The sequence below is a fragment of the Hemitrygon akajei genome, chromosome 8 (assembly GCF_048418815.1).
Source record: "Hemitrygon akajei chromosome 8, sHemAka1.3, whole genome shotgun sequence".
Taxonomy (NCBI): domain Eukaryota; kingdom Metazoa; phylum Chordata; class Chondrichthyes; order Myliobatiformes; family Dasyatidae; genus Hemitrygon; species Hemitrygon akajei.
The window spans coordinates 102,081,721-102,102,754 of record NC_133131.1 but is presented as its reverse complement, the minus strand read 5'-3'; the positions used below and the strand labels follow the sequence as shown (position 1 = coordinate 102,102,754).

Genomic DNA, 21,034 nt, shown 5'->3' with positions numbered 1-21,034 from the left:
GCCACTTTGTAGCTGCATCTGCCACTATCAAGAAATTTGTGCCTTTGAATGGTCTGGCAAAATCAACATGAATCCTTTGTCTGGGCAGTACAGGTCATTCCCAGGGATGGAGAGACACCGCTCTTGACATCTTTGTTCATATTGGCATCCTGAACAGTGCATGGCAAATTGTTGATCTATCCTAAGCCACCAGACATAGCTTAGAGTCAATGCTTTAATTTTGACCATGCCTAGATGACTGGTATGTAGCTCCTCCAACACTAGCTCTCCGCTTGGATGGTACAACAACTTTTAATCCCCACATAAGGCAAACCCCCATCAAGGGCAGGTTCGTCCCAGTGCTGGTAAAAAGAGAGAACTGGTGTTTCTGTTGCACATTCAAAGGTTCATTTATTATCAAAGTTTACAATACTTCTCCTGATAGCCATGAAACCAGTAAAGAAAAGAATAGCAGCACGATTAACAACCCCAAATCCCTCCTCCCCACACAAAATACAAACAAAAATGGAACAGTACATCAATCCCCAAATCTCCCTTTCCTGCACACACAAAAATAGAGAAAGATCAGGCAAAAAAAACACAGAATATAAAAAAAACTATAAGACTGAAAAAAAGTTTATAACATTCCAGGTGGCCGTGTAGACCTGAGACAGTGTGTTTTATTTTCTGGTTTCTCTTTGGATCACCTCTACTCTAATAGGGAGACTTTCGATTTACATTAGGGAGAATACATCAAGAGGAGTGTATATTTTTGTAAATTTTTCAGGTACTTCCTTTTCCAAGGCTAAATGAGACAATCCATCAGCATAATCGTCCTCTTGAATTCAATCTTGTAATTGTGTTCTCCAAGAAACAGAACAAATCTCTGCACTTGTGCTGCTGCTGTTAGTAGAACACCCTGCTGTAGACTGAAAACGGACGCAAGTTGTCGACAATCAAGTTTTCTCTGCAACGGTAAGGGAACGTGATGCAAAGACTATGGGTGATTCACTTCCACCACTCGTACCATGACATGACTGCACCCTATACCATAAGGCGAGGCATCACAGACAAGCTACGCTAGATGATGTGGATCATAATGTGTGAGTACTGTGCCTGACCTCACCATTTCCTCTACCTTTTGGAAAGCCACCTCACACTGCTTTGTCCATTGCCATTTCTTCCTGATCTGTAGTAATGATTCCAAGAGGTGGAGCAGCATAACCAGATTTGGCAGGAACTTGTTACAGTAATTGACAAATCCTAAAAAGGATTGCAACTGTGACATGTCCTTTGGCATTGAGACATCCACCACTGATTGAATTTTCTCAGCACACTTGTGTGTCAGTTATGTGACCACAGTGAGCAATGCTTGGTTTACAAAATTCACACTTGTTGCATTGTGCTTAGAGCCCATAATCATGTAATCTTTTTAACACTGCCTTGTGATTTTGGAGCTGTTCCTTGTCAACCTTGCTGATAACAACAAGTGCCAGGGCATCCTTGCAGCACCTGGTCCACAGCTTTCTGCCAAGTGCAGGTGCAGATGCTGCTCCAAAAATAAGCATAGTGTGGCAATAATGCCCTTTGTGCGTGTTGCTAGTGAGATATACTTTGGGCTCTTTCTCCATCTCCATCTATAGGTAGGCTTCAGCTACATCCACTTTGCCGAAGTGTTTTCCTCCGGAAAGGTTTGCAAAGGTATCTTCTATCCTAGGTTGATGGTGACCTGTAAATCACCATAGATTCTGACAAGTCTATTCTTTTTAGCTACTGGGGTCACTGGCATTGCCCATGAGATCCACTCAACCTCGGAAAGAATTCCTTCAGCCTCCATATGATCCAGCTCAGTGGCTACTTTATCACAATGGTATAAGGAACTGGATGGGCTTTGTAAAACTTGGGTGTGGCAAGTTTGAGTTTTCTAATTCTACCCTTGAATACTGCTGTGCAGTACCTTTCTTAATTTACTTTCGGTTGACTCTATTTTCAGGGAACGTGGCATGCAAATGGTGGATGGATCTCCAATCAAGTTGTAGCTATCTTAGCCAATCAGGCATCCACAATACTGGCCTTCCTGTTTTTACCATGTACATGCCCAATGTGGCTTGTTGGTTGTTGTATTTCACTGTTACAAATGTCATTCCCACAGGAGTTATTTTTTTCTCCAGTGTAAGTTCTTAGTTGAATATTTGCAGACTTTAGTTCAGTATCTTTGAAATGCCATTCAGACTCATTTTGTGGAATGACTGAATAGCAGAGCCAGTGTCCAATTCCATTTTAATTAGTTTACCGTTCAATTCTGGTGTAAGCCATATTGCTTGTCTCTTTTTGTCCAGTCCTGATGAAGAATCTTCACCCAAACTTCAACTGTTTACTCTTTTCCATGGATGCTGCCTGACCTGCTGAGTACCTCCAGCATTTTGTGTGTGTTGCTTGTTTCTTGTTAGTTTCCATGTTGTAAATCTGAAATCTACCCACTCCTGTGACACTCTCATCGTTATCAGATTTTTGATCAATGGCATGTAAATTAGTACTTTTTGAAACTGCAACTTAGCTTTTTCTCTTTCCTGTGCAGTCCATTTATTTTTACCAGCCTGATAGGCTCTTTGTACTTTGTTGCATTTTCGGTAAGTTTCACCTTCAAGCCTACATTGGTGTGATGTAAGTGAGCTTACAAGTGGCACCAGTGTGGTGCCACAATGATAACAATTTGTTCAGCCAGGGAGGTTTCTGTTCAGATGTTGCAAATTTGTTCATGCTCATTTTCATTTCTGACTCAACTCAGTTGAACCTCTGGCTGTGGTTTCTAGTGATAACAGCGATCACAACTGTTCTTTTAAATGTGAATTGTGCTTCAGGTAAGAGTTATTTTTGAATGCTTTCTTGTAAGAGTCCACAAACTAAACAATCTCTCAGTGCATCATTAAGCCCATCATTCAACTGACAATGCTCAGACAATTTCTTCAGTTCAGCTACATAAGCTGAAATATATTCCCCTTCCTTTTGATTCCATTTATGAAAATTAAAGCATTCTGCATTCAACAATTGTTTCGGTTCGAAGCATTACTTTCATGATATTTCAACTAGCTTGGTTGAAGCAGTTAAACTTCTAAGCAAATAGTATCCTCTTCCACCAAATGCACTTAGCAAAACTGCCACTCCTTTCTCATTGGCTATTTCTTTTGCTTCAAAATATTGCTCAATTCGCTTAGTATACATCACCCAGTAATCTTTTATGCTGTCGAATGTGTTAATCTATCCAATGTAGCCAGCCATTTCTGCATTTTTTTGATTTATTATTATTATCACCCACTACCCATTATTTGTGAATTTTGTCCATTTTGTGCCATTTTTATTTACTCAACCATCTCTATCCTCTGGTGAAGTAGAAAGGTGCTGCGCTCTTTTTTACTCAAATGTCTTGCTACATTTCAACAGGTACTATGTAGCCATCTGAGGTTCACTTTAAATCATCTTCATCATCACTGTTATGTAGCTCCAAAACGTAAATCTACTTGAAAGAAAAGCACAGAGTTTTTACTTACCGTAGATTCCGGACTACAGAGCGCACCTGATTAAAAGCTGCTGGCTCTAATTTTAGAAATAAAATCAATTTTTTAATTGTAAAGGCCGCACCGGATTTTAGGCCGCACCGGATTTTCGGCCGCAGGTGTCCCACGTTGTAATATGAGATATTTACACAGAAAGATATTACACGTGAGGATTTTTTAACTTTTAATTAAATCCATATGGTAACAAAAACAAATACATATTGCAAATGCTTTTTTTCGAACCGTGCCCGTAACGCGGCTACTTTTAAATATACGTTGCGTATACTTCTTTACTGAACAACATTCCAATATCTCCTAACGACTGGTAAAAAATATATATACTGCAGCCTACCAGGAAAAGTTATTGATCGCCTTTAACTTAAAAGCAGCGTTTTCGCTCCGCCGTCCCGTTTATCGCAAACGGCATTTTTCCCACAAGACACCGCGAAACCGGGTGTGACGTCATAGCATCCCGCGATGTAGTACAGAAAACAAATATAGTTAAAACTCTTCTAACTTTAACTAATGAATTACTAAGCGAAAATATTATAAACTAAATAACTGCCATAAGGCAGCACAATGCTTCGAGTGTTTTCCATGTTGATGAGGGTGAGTACAAATGACTGATTTACAATAATTTAATTGTGAAAGTGCGCTTGATTTATCGTACAATTTCATTGGACCTCTGTGAACTACTCATCAATTTTATTGGTCTACTGTTATGAGGCAAAATGTTTACGAGGCGGCATGAAAAAAATCATGTATTAGCCGCACCGTATTAAAGGCCGCAAAGTTCAAAGCTGTTCAAAATGTGGGAAAAAAGTAGCGGCTTAAAATCCGGAATCTACGGTAATTGAGGTGCACACATATGATGTGGTAGCATTATGACGTTTACCATTCACGTACTTTTACATATAACACGTAATGAATTATGTAAACAATCCTTAATGAAACAATATATTTACAATATTACTCATATTACTGAAATACTAAATACACTACACTCCTCCCTGTTCTAATTTGTTTTGTATTTCATTTAAATACATAATTTGTTACTCAGTTAAAAGGTAGTTTTTTTAAAAAGCAAACACGAGGATATCTGCAGATGCTGGAAATTCAAGCAACAGACACAAAATGCTGGTGGAACACAGCAGGCAAGGCAGCATCTATAGGAAGAAGCACTGTCGACATTTTGGGCTGAGACCCTTCGTCAGGACTAACTGAAAGGAAAGATAGTAAGAGATTTGAAAGTAGAGGGGGAGGAGGAAATGTGAAATGATAGGAGAAGACTGGAGGGGGTGGGGTGAGGCTGAGAGCTGGAAAGGTGATTGGCAAAAGGGATTAAGATCTGGAGAAGGAAGAGGATCATGGGACAGGAGGCCTAGGGAGAAAGAAAGGGGGAGGGGAGCACCAGAGGGAAATGGAGAACAAGCAGAGTGATGGGCAGAGAGAGAGAGAGAAAAAAAAGAGGAGGAGGGAAAAGCTAAGTTTATCAGGGATGGGGTAAGAAGGGGAGGAGGGGCTTTAATGGAAGTGATGAGACAGCCTACAGAGGAGAGGTTGACATCCTGACACAGTGGTGCCAGGATAACAACGTCTCTCTCAATGTCCAAAAAACAAGAGAGCTGGTTGTGGATTACAGGAAGAATGGAGACAGGCTGGCCCCGATCAACATTCACTGGTCTACAGTTGAGAGGGTGAGTAGTTTCAAGTTCCTGGTTATACACATCACCGATGATCTCACCTGGACTGTACACACCGGCTGTGTGACAAAAAAAAAGCACAACAGTGTCTCTTCCACCTCAGGCAACTGAACAAATTCAGCAAAGGCCCCCAAATCCTCCAGACCTTCTACAAGGGCGCCATTGAGAACATACTGATGGGCTGTATCACGACCTGGTACGGGAACTGCACCAACTTTGATTGCTGGCAATGGAATTGCAGAGAATGGAATAGACAGCCCTGCGCATCCGTGGATGTGAACTTCTCTCCACTGAGGATATTTACAGCAGCAGGTGCAGAAAGAATGCCTGGAAGATCATTGGGGACACCAGTCACCCCAACCATAATTTGCTTCAGCTGCTTCCGTCTGGCAAACGCTACCATGGCATTAAAGCCAGGACCAACAGGCTATTGGACAGCTTCTTTCTACAAGCCATTCACATGTATATACATTACAATGGAGTCATAATGCAAAGGTTTTTACTCCCTCATGTTATCGGATGGATTCTAACTTGTATTTTCCAATGCTTGGAGAGGTTGGATTCGTGCTGAAATTTTGTTACTTTAGTTATTGGTACTTACCACCACCTTCTCTTTTGCCTTCCTCACCCCACCAGTTTCTCAATAATGTTTGCTGAAAATTGGCAGAAATCTGTACATGCATGTGAGTGAATCGACTAACATTTAAAAATCCAAATAAATTTATTTTTCTTGCCTGGCTTGTATTGAAAACTGCTCTTTTTAAAGGTTCACACACAGTGATTAATAAAATTTGATTCTTTATGGATTGAGTAGTTCTTTAGAAACCGTAATGTTCCTTGTTGATTACAGATTGATAGTAATGTCCTTTGTCTTATCTTACAGTAATCACAGTGATGAGGATGACCTGCCACCTGCCTTAGCTGCAGCCACACGGAGCAGTCCTCCCCCCATCAGCAGACTGTCCGCTACTGATGTTCAGCAGTTACAGTACCCCACCTGCATCAAGGTATGAAGTTTACTTTATTGAAATCAACGTAAAATTCTTAAAGATTAAACTGTCACAGTGTAGAAACATTTTGAAACACAACAAATTCACAGATCAATAATGAACTAAATGGTTATTTTAAACTATAGTGTGAACATAGCACATGTATTTAGCTAGTGTGCCCAACTTTTGCACAGTTCTGTAGTAATTTTATGCATTGTATTGTACTGCTGTTGCAAAAAACAAGTTTTATGACATATGTGAGTGATGATAAACCTGATTCTGATATGGGTCTCTATTGTGGACTGAGAGTGTCAAGGGGTCCTGAGAGGGGAATCATGGTTAGGAGAGGAGAGGGAGCAGGAAGCACTAGACTGACATTCTGTAATGATCAATAAACCAATTGCTTGGAGCCATATGACCTTGCCTAGTGTCTCAGGGCTGGGTGCGTTTGCATCAGCACCTACACCCGCTCCTTGCGTTCCTTCTCTTCCACTCGTCCCATACCACTCCTGCTGTCCCATCCTTTGCTCCCGCCAGATTTACAAACTTGCTCTCCACTCCATGTTGACAGGTACAGTACTGTACATACTCTATAGTGCATAAAAGAAGATATGTCTGGGATATGGTTGATGGGGAGACCCAGTAATCGGGAGCTGTATTAGGTCTGGAGTGAACCGAGCCCTTGTTCTGGGAGTTCAGTCTAGTCGGCGATCAAGATGAGGTGAGGGTAAAAAGGCTGGAGCCTTTACCTTGATGGGGTCTAACTAAGGACCAAGGATGAGACTGCAAGGTAGAGTAATGGGTACCATTATAGGAAAGACTTAGTCCGGAAGGAAGGGAGTGTGTAATGTAATTGGATTGGCTGATGTTTTTGATTGAAGGCTGTCCTAAAACAATCTACTGACAGATGCTGTCCAGACAACATGCACTACCTTTGCCATAATATTTCAGGTGCTGTCTGGAGAAGGGTGTTAATTCATATGTACCTGGTGTAGAATTTGCATCAGGAGTGTAAAGGTGAATCTCAGTGGTACCACCTGGTCAACTTCCGGGACTAGTGTGATTTGAACTAGAAATTTATCTCTGAGGTGAAAAGTTGATTTATATAAACATGATTCTATGGTTTTAAAAATTAAGTGTCTAAATTTCTGCACCCAAGAAAATTTCCTTGATTTTCAAATAATCTAGAATGGGTTTTGTCGGCTGCAGCCTGCAGTTAAGATTATGGTTTAACGACCCAAGAAGAAATCAATTACATAAGCATTTTTGCTTTTGTACATGTGAGGCAGAAGAGGCAAAAATGTCTTCTATTCACACTACATCCATGTCCTCTTGACCTCTTTCCCTATTTTATCTACACTGCCATTCATTTCCAAGTTCATGGTAGGTCAGCCAGTCAGTCTGACTGGGTTTGAGATTACAGTAAGCTTGGAACTACTTTGAAAATATTTAAGGCATCCTGCAGTTCTAGGCTTTTTTTTAACATGCATATACGTATCTGTGAACATATTGTAGTCTGAAGTGTCATTGTGACCCTTGAGAAATAAAATTCCAGAAGTAGCAATTAAGCCTCTAGTTTATGATGAAAGTACTGTATGTACAAAGGAGCAGTACAAAGGAAATAAACCCTTTGTTTCATCATTCTGCAATTAACTCCTGGAGTAATCTGTCCACGCTTCAATGCAACAAAGTAGCAGTTCCATTTTCTCCTCAAATTAATCCATGTGACTCCTTTCAGTAAAATGCTGTATTTCTGGCAAATTACGGGCAGTTTAATTTTCCACTTTAAATGATAAGACAAGTGACAGACATCACCAACGTTTCTTTCTCAGCACTTCAACAATTGCAATGAATTAATGTTATTTTCATACAGTTTGATTCAGATTTATTTGTTATCACATATATCTAAACATAGGGTGAAATGCACCATTTACGTTAACAACCAACACACCCAAGGATGTGCCGAGGTTATTAAGCAAAATTAGCCAAATTTTGAATTTTGGACTCCCAGTATTTGTGGGAAGAAACTGGGAAACTGCTCAAATTTAACAGCAAGTCTCCATCTTTTGAATCTTGAGCGACAATCTGCAGGACCAAAAGAGTCATCAGTTTCTGAAATGTTGAAAGCCACTTCCTTCTTGTAGATGCTGCTCAACCCACTAAATTCTTCGAGTTGGTTGTTTATTGCTTTAATTTTTAATTTTTTTTCTTTTCTGCTTAGCAACTACTCACAATCAGAACCCAGATAGATTCCTGGCAATCAGAGAAACTAGTACGGTGGGAGGGGAAATGGCACAGCTGATTTGTGAAGAAGTGAGAGTCAAATTGTGGCACAGTAATAGGTTATTGATGGGAGACAAAGTTTGCAGGGCAATAGTGAGTTGAGGGGATATAGTGAGTGAGAAAATTAGGGCTCATTGCACTGGTAATAAGAGAATAAGGGAAGGATGAGGCCGTGCGAAGAGATATAAGGAGACTACAATTGGCTTGAGGGAACAGCTGAATCACTGTTCTCCTTCAGCCTCATAATCAGTGTTATAGTGAGCTTTATCCTGCTTTTTCTAGTTGTTTCCATTTTCAATTTTAGTTATTTTTAATTTACTGTACATCTCACAGTAATTTAGAATGCATCAAAAGTTTTATCTAAAATTAATGAACTTTTTTAATAAATAATGGTTGAAAAATTGGGAAAAGCCACCTTGTATGTGCATATACAATGACTAGTTATAAATTTTATTACACTACCAAAAATGCTAGGTAAAACTGGGTTTATCTTCTGGAAATTTACAAACTAGCTATTTTTATTTGATCTTAGAGGGGCAAGACTGTCTGTGAGAGAGATTGTGGCTCTTTTCCTGATATGCAGTGTATCACAAAATGGTTACTACAGTGACTACCAAGTCAATAGATGAGCAAAACAGCTGACCACATCTCCTCCCTCTTCCTTCTAAGTCTTGTAAATATTTGTTTGTCTTTCAGGTATTTATCCAGATCCCTGTGGATCGTTGCACTTGCATCTGCTATTCCTACTACTGTTAGAAGTTATTCCACATCTTAACGTACAAAACCAGTACATTTTTTTAATGTCATGTCATATAGTAATATAGAACTACAGCACAGAAATTGGTCCTTCAGCCTACTGTTATTCTACCTAGTCAGGTCAACCTACACCTGAGCCATAGCCCTACATTCCAAGTATTGGTCAGACTGCACTGAGTATTGTGAGAAGTTTTGGGCCCCTTATCTAAGAAGAGGTGTGCTGACATTGGAGAGACTAGAGGAGGTTCACAAGAATGATTCTGGGAATGAACAGGTTTTCATATGAGGAGCATTTGAAGGCACTGGGCCTGTACTCGCTGGAATTTAGCAGAATAAGGAAGATCACATTGACGCTTATCAAATATTGAAATGCCTAGATAAATGCCTAGATGAAGAGGAATTTTCTTGTTGTGTGGGAGTCTAGGACCAGAGGATACAGCCTCAGAATAGAGGGACATCCATTTAGAACAGAGATGAGGAATTTTTCAGCCAGAGGGTGGTTAATCTGTGAAATTCATTGCCACAGATAACTGTGAAGGCCAAGTCATTGGCCTCCACAGAGGTCTTAAAACAGAGGTTGATAAGTTCTTGATTTGTCAGGGCGTCAAAGGTTACAGGGAGAAGGCAGGGTTGAGAGGTATAATAAACCAACCATGATGGAATGGTGGAGCAGGGCTCAATGGGCAAATAGCCTAATTCTGCTCCTATGGCTTATTTCTGCAAATGCTTTATCCCATCATCATGAGAATTTTTGTCTACAGTATGTGGCCTATAGCCTTTGTGATTTTTCTCACTCAGTTCCCCACAGGCTCATGATTTCCAACAAGAACAACCCTAGCTGTTCTAGTCTTTCCATGTATCTCTGGAACCTTTTGGTTAAATCTATTCTGCTCTGTCTTAAAAAGCCTCTCTTAATTATTTACAGGTAAACTTTCCAGTGAAAGACTAATTTCTGTTTGTTATCTAAACCTCTTTCTTTCATTCAGTCTCTTTGGTACCAATAAAAATCGAACCTGCAACAATTGATGTCATAATGAATTGACTAAGTATGATTCTTTGGCCTTGTATTTCGTTTCTGCCTCTTGTTTGTGACATACAACGTTTCAGAATTAGGACCCAGTTACTTACTGTAAATATTTATGAGCACACATTTGCAGTTCAAGAACATTTTTTTTGCCATTTCTTATGGGGAGTTTTATAAATTCCTTGAAAGAGGCATCACATATAGATAGGCTCATAAAGAGGTCTTTTGTACATTGGCCTTCATAATTCCAAGTATTGAATAGAGGAATTGGGATGTTATATTGAAGTTGAATAAGACATTAGTGAGGTGAAATTTGGAGTGTTGTGCCCAGTTCTGAACATCTACCTACAGCAGTGGTTGCCAACCTTTTTAAGCCCAAGATCCCCTACCTCTGCCTTCGTGAAAGGCAAGATCGACCTACTAAATCGTTTAGACACACACATGCACACTGGGCAGAAGGGACAGGAAGTGGAGCCCCTCAGCCCCGGAAGCAGTCTTTCTTTGCAGGCGGCTTTCCATAGCTGGAGTGTTGCTATGTTACCATTATTTTAATTGGTATTACTTATTTTTATAATGCTCACATTACAACACCTTTAATTCTATGTTTTATTATTTAATTTTATTTTAACACGAAAAATAAATGAATAAAAATTGACTGTTGCACTCAGTGTGATGACTGGGGCTGAACTCTTTCTGCTAGTTCCCTGAAATTTGGCTCATAACTACAGAGAGACAGTCTGTGAGGTGTCTGTCAGTAAGACAGCTCCTGTACTTAGATTTAATAATTTTCATCTGTTGCAGCACAGCACCCTCGCAAACCTCCTGACAGACTGAATATTTGAATGGATAGTTTCCTTTGTTAGACTGAATGTTGAATCTGCCACGTTTTTCAGGTGTTTTGTATCGGTAAGCTGGTACTGAGACACTAGTATAAGTTTTAGAGGTACGCAACCTAATGACACCACTGTTTTTTCCCAGTTCTTTTACATTTGGGGAATGTTGAAATTTAAAGGGGGAGTAGTGTTGTAATGTGAGCATTATAAAGATAGGTTGATGCTGATTAGGATAATGGTGATGTAGTGGCGCTCCCGCTGCAGAGAGCTGTTTGTGGGGAGAGGTTGTTTCCGGGTTGCGGGGGTTTGCTTCCGGTCTTTTCTGCCTGGTGCACATTTTCCATTTTTTTCCAGGATCTTCTGGGAAAGTCTCAAAGATCGATCGGTCGACTGCGATTGACTGGTTGGCGACCACTAAGCTACAGAAAAGATATCAGTATGATTGAAAGAGTACAGAGAAAATTTACGAGGATGTTGCCAGTACCCAAGGACCTGAGTTATAGGGAAAGATTGAATATATTAGGATTTTATTCCCTGGAATGTAGGAGAATAAGGAGAGATTCATTAGAGCTACACAAAATTATGAGGAATATGGATAAGGTGAAAGCAAGCAGGCTTTTTCCACTGAGGTTGAATGAGACCAAAGCTGGAGGTTAAGGGTGAAATGTGAAATATTTAAGGGGAACTTGATGGGGAATTTTTGTAACTCAAAAGATGGTGTGAGTATGGAACTAATTACCAGCAGAAATGGTGGAAGCAGGTTCGAATTCAGCATCTAAAAGAAATTTGGATAAGTACTTGGATGGGTGGGGTAAGGAGGGCTGTGGTCCAGGTGCAGATCGGTGGCACTGAAGAGAATAACAGTTCAACATGGACTAGATGAACTGAAGGGCCTGTTTCTGTGCTGTAGTACTCTACAGCTCTGAATGTAATGTGAAATAAGCCCAAATTGTTTGAAACATTTATTTGTTTATATTTATAACAATTGTATTTTAACAGAATAATTCAGAAGAAGACCAAACAGATTTAGCTTCTCCGGGAGATCTACTGATGGACTTCACTGAAGCTACTCCTCTGGTTTGTATTTGGTGTCTGCAGTTTTATAAATTCAATTTATTGACCAAAATACTGATTGCAAACATCACCTTGTGAATATTCAAGGAAATAATACTATTTTGCTATTTCTCAAATCTGTGCCCATATACAGTCCTATGCAAAAGTCTTGGGCACATGTAAAAAATCTGTAAAGTGAAGATACTTCCAAATAATGAAATGGAAAGTTCCTAAATATCAAACAAATTACTATAAAGTACAGTAAACAGTAAATAAAACTAAATCAAATCAAGGTCAGGCATGGTCTCCTTCTACCTTTAAAACTCTATCATTTCTCTTTGTTGTGCAGTTTTATAAGAAAATCAGCTGGTCAGTTTTTCCAGACATCTTGGAGAACTTGCCATAGCTCTGCAGTCTTTTGGTATCTTGCTTGCTTCGCAGACAGCCTCGATGATGTTGAGATCAGGAATCTGTGGAGACCATACCATCTGTTGCAGAACTCCTTGTTCTTATTGTCACTGAGCATAGTTCTTAATGACCTTGGCTGTGTGATTGTGGTCATTGTCCTGCTGCAGAACGAAATTGGGACTGATCAGACTCCTCCCTGATGATATTGTGTGATGGATGAGAATCTGCTTGTACTTCTCAGCATTGTGGCTTCTATTAATTCTGACCAGATCACCAACTGTATTTGCAGAAATGCAGCCCCAAACCTGCAGGGAACCTCCGCTGTGCTTCATTGCTGGCTGCAGACACTCATCCATGTAGCTCGTCTACAGACAAACAGCCTCCTGTTAAAGCCAAGAATTTCAAATTTTGACTCATCAGTCCAGAGCACTTGCTGTCATTGTTCAGCACCCCTGTCCTTGTTTTGTTTTTATGTCCAGTTGATTCTTTTGGCTTTGCTTCCACTTCAACGAAGACCACTTCTGACAAGACTTCTCTGGTCTATAGAGGGTTGTACTTGGGTTCCAGTGGTTGCTATGAGTTCAGAGCTGAAAGTAATGCTAGACGACTTCTCCTTTCAAAGGGGCATCAATTTGACATATCTCTTGTCTGCTGCACTCAGTTTCTGTGGCCGACCACTATGTTTCTGGTCCTCACCCTTGTCAGTTTCTTTGTGCTTTTTCACATCATGAAACTCCTGTCTGCTGAAAAATTTCTGCTTGGGAGAGAACTTGCTGGTGTAGGCTGACCACCTTGTGTTTTGTTGCTATGCCCACTATTGCCATGGTGCAGGAACTGATGATTTGAAGGTTAAACTGTTACATCTCCCACACCCTCACCTTTTAATTCACCCAGTCTGATTCCTTCTACACTCATTTCTGTTTCAGTTAATCAGTTTAGTTTAGTCAACTCATTATGTCTTTGATCATTAGCACCTGTTTGTTATCTTAGTTTAATCATGCACTATGTTGTATGCCTACAAAGTGATCATTTTTATCTGAAAAGTGGTCTATTACTGAATGTTACTTCCGTTAACAAAATTCAAAACTCTTTCTGTAACATTTAATTTTTTGGGGAAAAAAGTTCAGAAATCTAAAATTTGCTCTTTTCTATTGACACACTAATGTAGAAGACAAAAATAAACATCTATGACTAAATTTATATAAAAGATCTAGCGTGCCTATGACTTTTGCACAGTACTGTAATTTTCATCCAGAGTTTCTGATATTTTTGAATCTCCTTTTGTGATACAAAATGGCATCAGAGTTGATGCTCAAAGTCTGGAATCCTGAATAACTTCCTCCCCTGTATTCTCCTATAACCATATTAATACAAGTCCATTAGTGGGAAGAACTTTTTGCTTGGCTGAGCTTAATTAATTCAGGACTGTCCAGGAATTGATCTGAAACTACTTGGTCTATTTTGCTCAGATATATATCCATTAAGTTTAAAAATTAAATTGTAAGTTCTTCTGTGTTAATTTTGCAACCTTTTATATGTTTCTATTTGCATTTATTATTAAGAAATTTATTTAAAGCATAAACAGCGATTCTAAAACAGGGATGATTAATTTGGCAGAGACTCTGAGAACAGTTCTGTGAAGGTGCCTCGGCCATATATCATTTTGGAAAGAATTGTATGTTAAAAAATAATTACACTTTGTTCTGTCATTTGAATATTATTTTGTAAGTTTGAGGAACTGAGGGTTTAGAGAAACAGAGAATAGGAATTGAGGCCAGTACAGATCAGCCATGATTATATTGAATAATGGGGCAGGCTTGGTGGATTGGTGGACTTCTGCTCCTGTTGTGTTCTTGAACGGACTTGTAATAGTGATTGAATATATGGTTAGATGAAGAGAATGGAGGATTAAAAGTGGATCTTTCTAAATAAGATTTGATAATGTGAACCATTAATATGGAATTAATTGGTCTGCTTCTGGAACATGCCAATGAATTACTGTAAAACTATTGTCCATTAGTTGAAGGTTTGCTGTTTGTATTGCTCATTAGCCTGGAATATGTGCTAGGGTCAAGTGCACCCTAGCTCATAAGTGATCATAAGTAACATGTACATATTTAATGTGTGTAGAATGTGGCTGGGCCCAGAGCTGGGATCTGGAATGCCAAGGGTCAGGAACGAGGGTAGGTTTGCAGCCAGAGCCAGAGTCCAGAGTGCATGTCTATCTCACACTTCTTTTAAACTCACAGATGAAAGTGTGCTTATTTATTAGTGGGAGTAACATGCAATAGTTATGAAAATCTTACAGTCCAGCACCATCAAAGGCAAAATGTTACCAAAGTGTTATTATAGTTCTTTAATAATGATTTATCTCTGATGTCTCCCTTGAGTCAGGGTCCATAGTGTATGTATATTTTTAGCTTCCTTTAAAATCACTGGGTTCACATTTGCGAAGTCCATTGAAATGTAGTAATATACTACTAAATTGAAGTAATATATATCCTTTAAGGCAATATTGCCTTATTACTTTTTCTTTCTTGCAGGTAAGGTACTGTATGGAAACTAGGAGTCAATTGGAAAATTTAAGGTCAATTTGAAGGCATTTAGAAGGATATGAATTTAGTTTGCTTGTTGTATTCACAGATTTGGTTCCTTTTTCTTAAGATCTCTGTCATGACAAAATGGTAAATAATGGTTTCTGTGCAATTAATTGCAATACTGGTGTTTCACAAGATAGCAATATCACTACAGCACCAAACTTGGTTCAGTGTTTTTTTGAGCTTTCCTTAATTTTGCAGGTAAAGACTGTGCCAGCTCATCCTTTTTCACCTGTACAGCAATTTCCAGTAAGTACTTGGCAAACAAGAAAGTAGTTAATTGCTAAGTTTTGTTTTAACACTCAGCATATAGTATATTGAATATGCTGCTGGATATGTTTGTCATTTTTCTGTCTTCATTCATCATAACTTTTGCCATGTTGCATTTTCAGGTGTTACTACTGTCTTCACAAATTTCTGCAATATGCATATTTATAGAATATAGATCTTTTCCCTTAACATAATGGATTCCACTGTGTATGTTAAAATATGGTCGGTTATGTTGCAATTTCTCATCATTGTTATCCATTATTTCCAGGTTGAACTAACAGACAACATTTTGCAGTGTTTTGACTTCCCACCATCACCAGGAAAATCCTCATCCACAACACCTTTGAATGTAGCTAGAGCTCCAAGCGACCCCTCAACCATGACATACGTACATGCAGCTAGACCTTCAACTAATCCAGGAAAACCATCGGTAACATCTTTGCATGGCAACAGGCATCTGACTGATCCAGGAAAATCCTCATCAGGGCTGCCTTGGCATGCCACAAGACCCCTGACTGAACCAGGAATGTCATCATCAGTAACACCTTTGCATGCAATCAGATATCCAAGTGATCCAGGAAAATCATCAGTAACACCGTTGCATGCAGCAAGACATACGACTGATCCAGCAGTTTCTACATCAGCAATGCCTTTGCATGCAATTAGGTATCTAAGTGATCCACTCCCACCAGTTCAACATGCCACATCTCCAACAGACAGGTAAGGGAATATGATGGTTCTGTAATGGAATGATGTTTGTATTGAGTCATATCTTGTTTCAGAGTATACTTCAAACATGAAGGAGATAGGCAAAGATTATTTCTCCTCTAATCCATGATCCATGAAGAAACACTTCAGAAATTGAATTAGTTAATGGGGATGTTTGGGGGTAGTCCACATTATAGCAGATAAGGTACTCGGTACCTTTAAAGTATGAAGGCAGATAAATCTCTGGGACCTGATCATGTATATCCAACAACACTCTGGAAGCTAGGGAAGGAATTGAGGGAACCCTGGCTGAGCTATACTGTATGCAGGATTGTTAGCAACAGGTGGTGCCAGAACGCTTGGTCATGGGTAATGGTGTGCCCTTATTTAAGAAGGCCTGCAGCAAAAAACCTGGGAACCATAGACTGGTAAACCTAACATCTGTGGTAAGTAAGTTAGTAGAGGAGATTCTGAGGGATACATGTACTTGGCAAGGTGGGTTGATGAGGGATAGTAAGCACAGTTTGGTGCATGGTTGATCATGTCTCACAGATTTGACTGAGTTTTTTGAAGAGATACCCAACCAAGAAGGTTGTTTGGAGCAGAGCAGTAGACATGGTCTATATGATGTTTATTAAGGTCCCTATGATAAGGTTCTACAAGGCATAATGCTATGGAAAGTCAGAACACATGGGATCCAGGGTGACCTGGCTAATAGGGTCCACAATTGGGTTGATGGTAGGAAGCAAATAGTACTGGTGAAAGGTTATTTCTTGCACTGGAGACCCATACTTGAGGTGTCCTTGGGGGTCAGTGCTCAACCCATTGTTATACATCATTTATAATGATAGAATGAGAATATATCAATATGATTTGTAAATTTGCAGATTACACTAAAATAGGTGGAGCAGTGAACAGTGATTCAAAGTTCAAAGTAAATGCATCATCAAAGTGAGTATATGTCACCATTTCCTACCCTGAGATTCGCTTTCTTGCAGGCTTTCACAGTAGAACAGAGAATTACAATAGAATCAATGGAAAAACTACACACAAGGACTGACAAACAACTAATGAGCAAAAGAAGGCAAACCATACAAATACAAAAATCACGAATAATAAATACTAAGATCAAGAGTTGTGGAGTGCTTGAAAGTGAGTCCATAGGTTGTGGAATCAGTTCAATGTTGAGGTGACTGAGGAACCTCATGGTTGAAGTGTAATAACTGTTCTTGAACCTGGTGGTATGGGACCTTAGGTTCCTGTGCCACCTTCCTGATGGTAGCAGCGAGAAGAGAGCATGGACCGGATGGCGGTTATCTTTGAGGATGGATGTTGCTTTCTTGTGGCTGCTCTCTTTGTAGATGTGCTCAATGGTGGGGAGGGTTTTTCCTGTGATGGACTGGGAGTATTCAGCACTTTCTGTATGCTTTCCATTCTGGGGCATTGGTGTTTCCATACCAGGCTATAATGTAACCAGTCAGGATACTTTCTACTGTGTGTCTATACAAGTTTGTTAAAATTTCAGATGACATGCCAAATTTATGCAAACTTCGACGAAAGTAGAAGTGTTGCCGTGCTTTCTTTGAAATGGCACTTACGTGCATGTCCCAGAATATGATACGATATGAGAACACCATATGATGATACAATCTGAAATGATAACACCAAGGAATTTAAAGTTATTGACCCTCTCCACCTGCAGTTTCCTAATGAGAGCTGACTCATGGACCTCTGGTTTCTTCCTCCTGCAGTCAATAATCAGCTCTTTTTGGGTTTACTGACTTTGAGTGAGAGGTTGTTGACATTATTTGACTATATTTTCAATCTACCTCCTATATGCTGATTTGTCACCACCTTTGATTTGGCCAACGTCAGCAAACTTGAATATGGCATTGGAAGTGTACTTAGCCTCATGGTCATAAGTATAAGATGTGGAGACCAAGTGGCTAAGCACACAGCCTTGTGATCCACCTGTGCTGACGTTGATTATGGAGGGGATTTTGTTGCCAATCCAAACTACAAGTGAGGAAATGAAGGATCCAGTTATACAAGGAAGTACCTTGAAATGTATTGGTTAGTTTTGAGGGGATGATAGTGTTGACTTCCAGTCATGATGGCACCTGCATAAAATGCTCTTTTGATCAACATCATCTGGATAGACTATGGAACCAGCTTTTTCCACTTCTTTTATGGATTTTACATTTGTTTCTGGTCTTGAATGTGATTGTGGAACTGTTGGAGCCTGTGTTTTGCTGTTTGCAGTCTCCGAGAGGATCCTGGTAGGCAGAGACAGCGTGAGCGAACCGCTTAGCGAGAAGGCTGCAAGATGGCATGTGAGCTGATGGTTTACCCCATTTCGCCAATTTTAACTTCTATTGTTTGTCAATTAAAGTGATGAGGACAATTGAAATGTCAAGGCGAGTGCGGAAGTTTGGAGATCATTTGGGTGTTTCAGCACTCTGCAGTCTCCAAGAGGATTGCAAGAGGCAGTGTGCACGAACCTTGTAGCAGGCAAGATGGGGCACAAGCTGATTAAATCAACAAAGGAGATTGAAGCATCAAAGTGAGTGCAGAGGGTGAGCACCGGCTGCTTGCCTTTGGATCAATTACTCTGTACTGGTGAGAGGAGAGAATGCCACTGTGCCCAGAGGGTGCTGCCCAGGTTTTTTGCGCATTTTGGATGTGGACTTGGACTATAGACACTTCCTTTAAGTCTTACAATTTTTATTCTGTGTTTTTCGTCTTTTTTTAAAATCTTTCTTGTTATTTTGTGCGGGAGGAGGGATTTAGGGGTTGATGTGCCTGTTCCAATTTTTGTTCGTTTTTTTTGCGAGTTGGTGGGATTTGGGAGTTGATGATCGTGCTGCCTTTCTATTCTTTCTTGGTTTCGTGGCTACCTGGAGAACTGAAAAACTTTAGAGTTGTGTACTTTGATAATAAGTGAACCTTTGAATGCTGAGCTGAAGCCAATAAAGAACATCCTGATGTATGTACAGAATCTTTACTGTTCAGATGTTCCAAGGCTGAGTGAAGAGCCAATGAAATGGCATCTGCTGTGGACCTGTTGTGATAGTAGGCAAATTAGAGTCGATCCAAGTCACTCCCAGGCTAGAGTCAATATGCTTCATGACCAACCTCTCAATACATTTCATTATAGTGGATGTAAACCAAGTGTAGGTTCGTGGTCTTCTGCTACTGTAGCCCATCCACTTCACGATTCAATGTGTTGTGCATTCAGAGATGCTCTTCTGCACACCACTGTTGTAACATGTGGTTATTTGAGTTACTATTGCGTTCCTGGCAACTTAAACCTGTCTGGCCATTCTTCTCTGACCTCTCTCAATAGCAAAGCATTTTTGCCCACAGAACTGCTGCTCACTGGATGTTTTTTGTTTCTCACACCAATCTTTGTAAACTCTAGAGACTGCTGTGCATGAAAATCCCAAGAAATCAGCAGTTTCTGAGATACTTAAACCACTCCATCTGGCACCAACAATAATTCCATGGTCAGGTCTCTTAGACCACATTTTTTCTTCATTCTAATGTTTGGTATGAACAACAAATGGACCTCTTGACCATGTCTAGCTGATTAGATATTTGTGTAATGAGCAGGTGTAAAGGTGTACTTAATAAAGTGGCCACTGCCTGTAAATGCCACTGGGCAATCGAAATTCAGGCAGGTTACCACATTCTTCTTGAGCACTTGAAGCAGGTGGGTTCTTCAGACTGCCGAAGCGAGAGGCTGAAGATGTCAGTAAACACTCCAAATTAGCATAGTTCTTCAGTACTTGGCCAGATGATTATCAGTGAATATGGTTATCAGGAATTACAGTGGGATTTTAATCAACTTGTTAAGTAGACTGAGGATTGGCAAATGGAGTTTAATTCAGATAAATGCAAGGTCTTACATTTTGGAAAGATAAATCAAGATAGGACTTTCACAGTGAATGATATGGCCCTGGAGAGTGTTGTAAAACAGAGATATCGACGTATACATTTCCTGAAAATAGTGTCTCAGGTTGAAAGGGTGTGGAAGGAGGCTTTTGGCATGCTGGCCTTCATTAGTCAGAGTATTGAGTATAGTTGTGATGTTATGTTACAGTTGTACAAGATGTTGATGAGGCCACATTTGAAATATTGTGTTCAGTTTTGGCCACTCTGCTGTAGAAAAGATGCCATTAAGTTGGAAAGAACACAGAAGAAATTTACAAGGAGCAACACACGCATCTAGCCAGAGTACGCTCGTGACACTAGCAATAACAAAAGGTCACGTAAGTCAAAAAGAAAATAAGGGTCTGGGGCTAAATTAACGAGGGACCGAGGCTAAATTTACATAACAAGAATAAACTAACATAACAAGGATGACGTTAATTGGAACTTTTACAGCGTTTGATAGTGGCATTGAAGACTAGGCAACTTATATTGAAAAAATAGAGTTATATTGTGATGCTAACGATGTTAATGAAGAAAAGAAAGCCAGTGTCTTACTTAGTGTAATGGGCATGAAAACATACGGGCTGCTATGGAGCTTGTTAACCCCTGAAAAGCCAGCTGACAAAATGTTTAAGCAAATAGTAGACACTCTTCAGCAGCACTTAAACCCCAAACCATTGGTCATTGCTGAAAGATTTAAATTTTACAATGGAAATCAGAGCAAAGGTGAAAGCATTTCTGAATATTGTACTGAATTGTGTAAATTATCAGAACATTGTCAATTTGGAGCGGGTCTATCAGATGCATTGAGGGATAGGTTAGTGTGTGGCATGTACTGTGAAACCACACAGAAGAAGCTCCTGTGTGAAAAAGACCTTGCATTCGAGAAAGCGCTAAACATCTCAATATCATTAGAAATAGCCGCATGAGGTGCTTCAGAGATA

The 21,034-nt window shown here is 39.8% G+C and overlaps 1 protein-coding gene across 1 annotated transcript in view; it reads left to right on the top strand.

Annotated features, from left to right (window-relative positions):
• The window catches only part of LOC140732124 (band 4.1-like protein 4B), a 354,588-nt gene that overhangs the window by 306,941 nt on the left and 26,613 nt on the right, over positions 1-21,034 (top strand). Inside the window, exons 21-24 of the mRNA XM_073054310.1 lie at positions 6,120-6,243; positions 12,121-12,198; positions 15,381-15,428; positions 15,718-16,169. Of these exons, the coding sequence (XP_072910411.1) occupies positions 6,120-6,243; positions 12,121-12,198; positions 15,381-15,428; positions 15,718-16,169 (702 nt within the window). The remainder of the gene's footprint in view (positions 1-6,119; positions 6,244-12,120; positions 12,199-15,380; positions 15,429-15,717; positions 16,170-21,034) is intronic.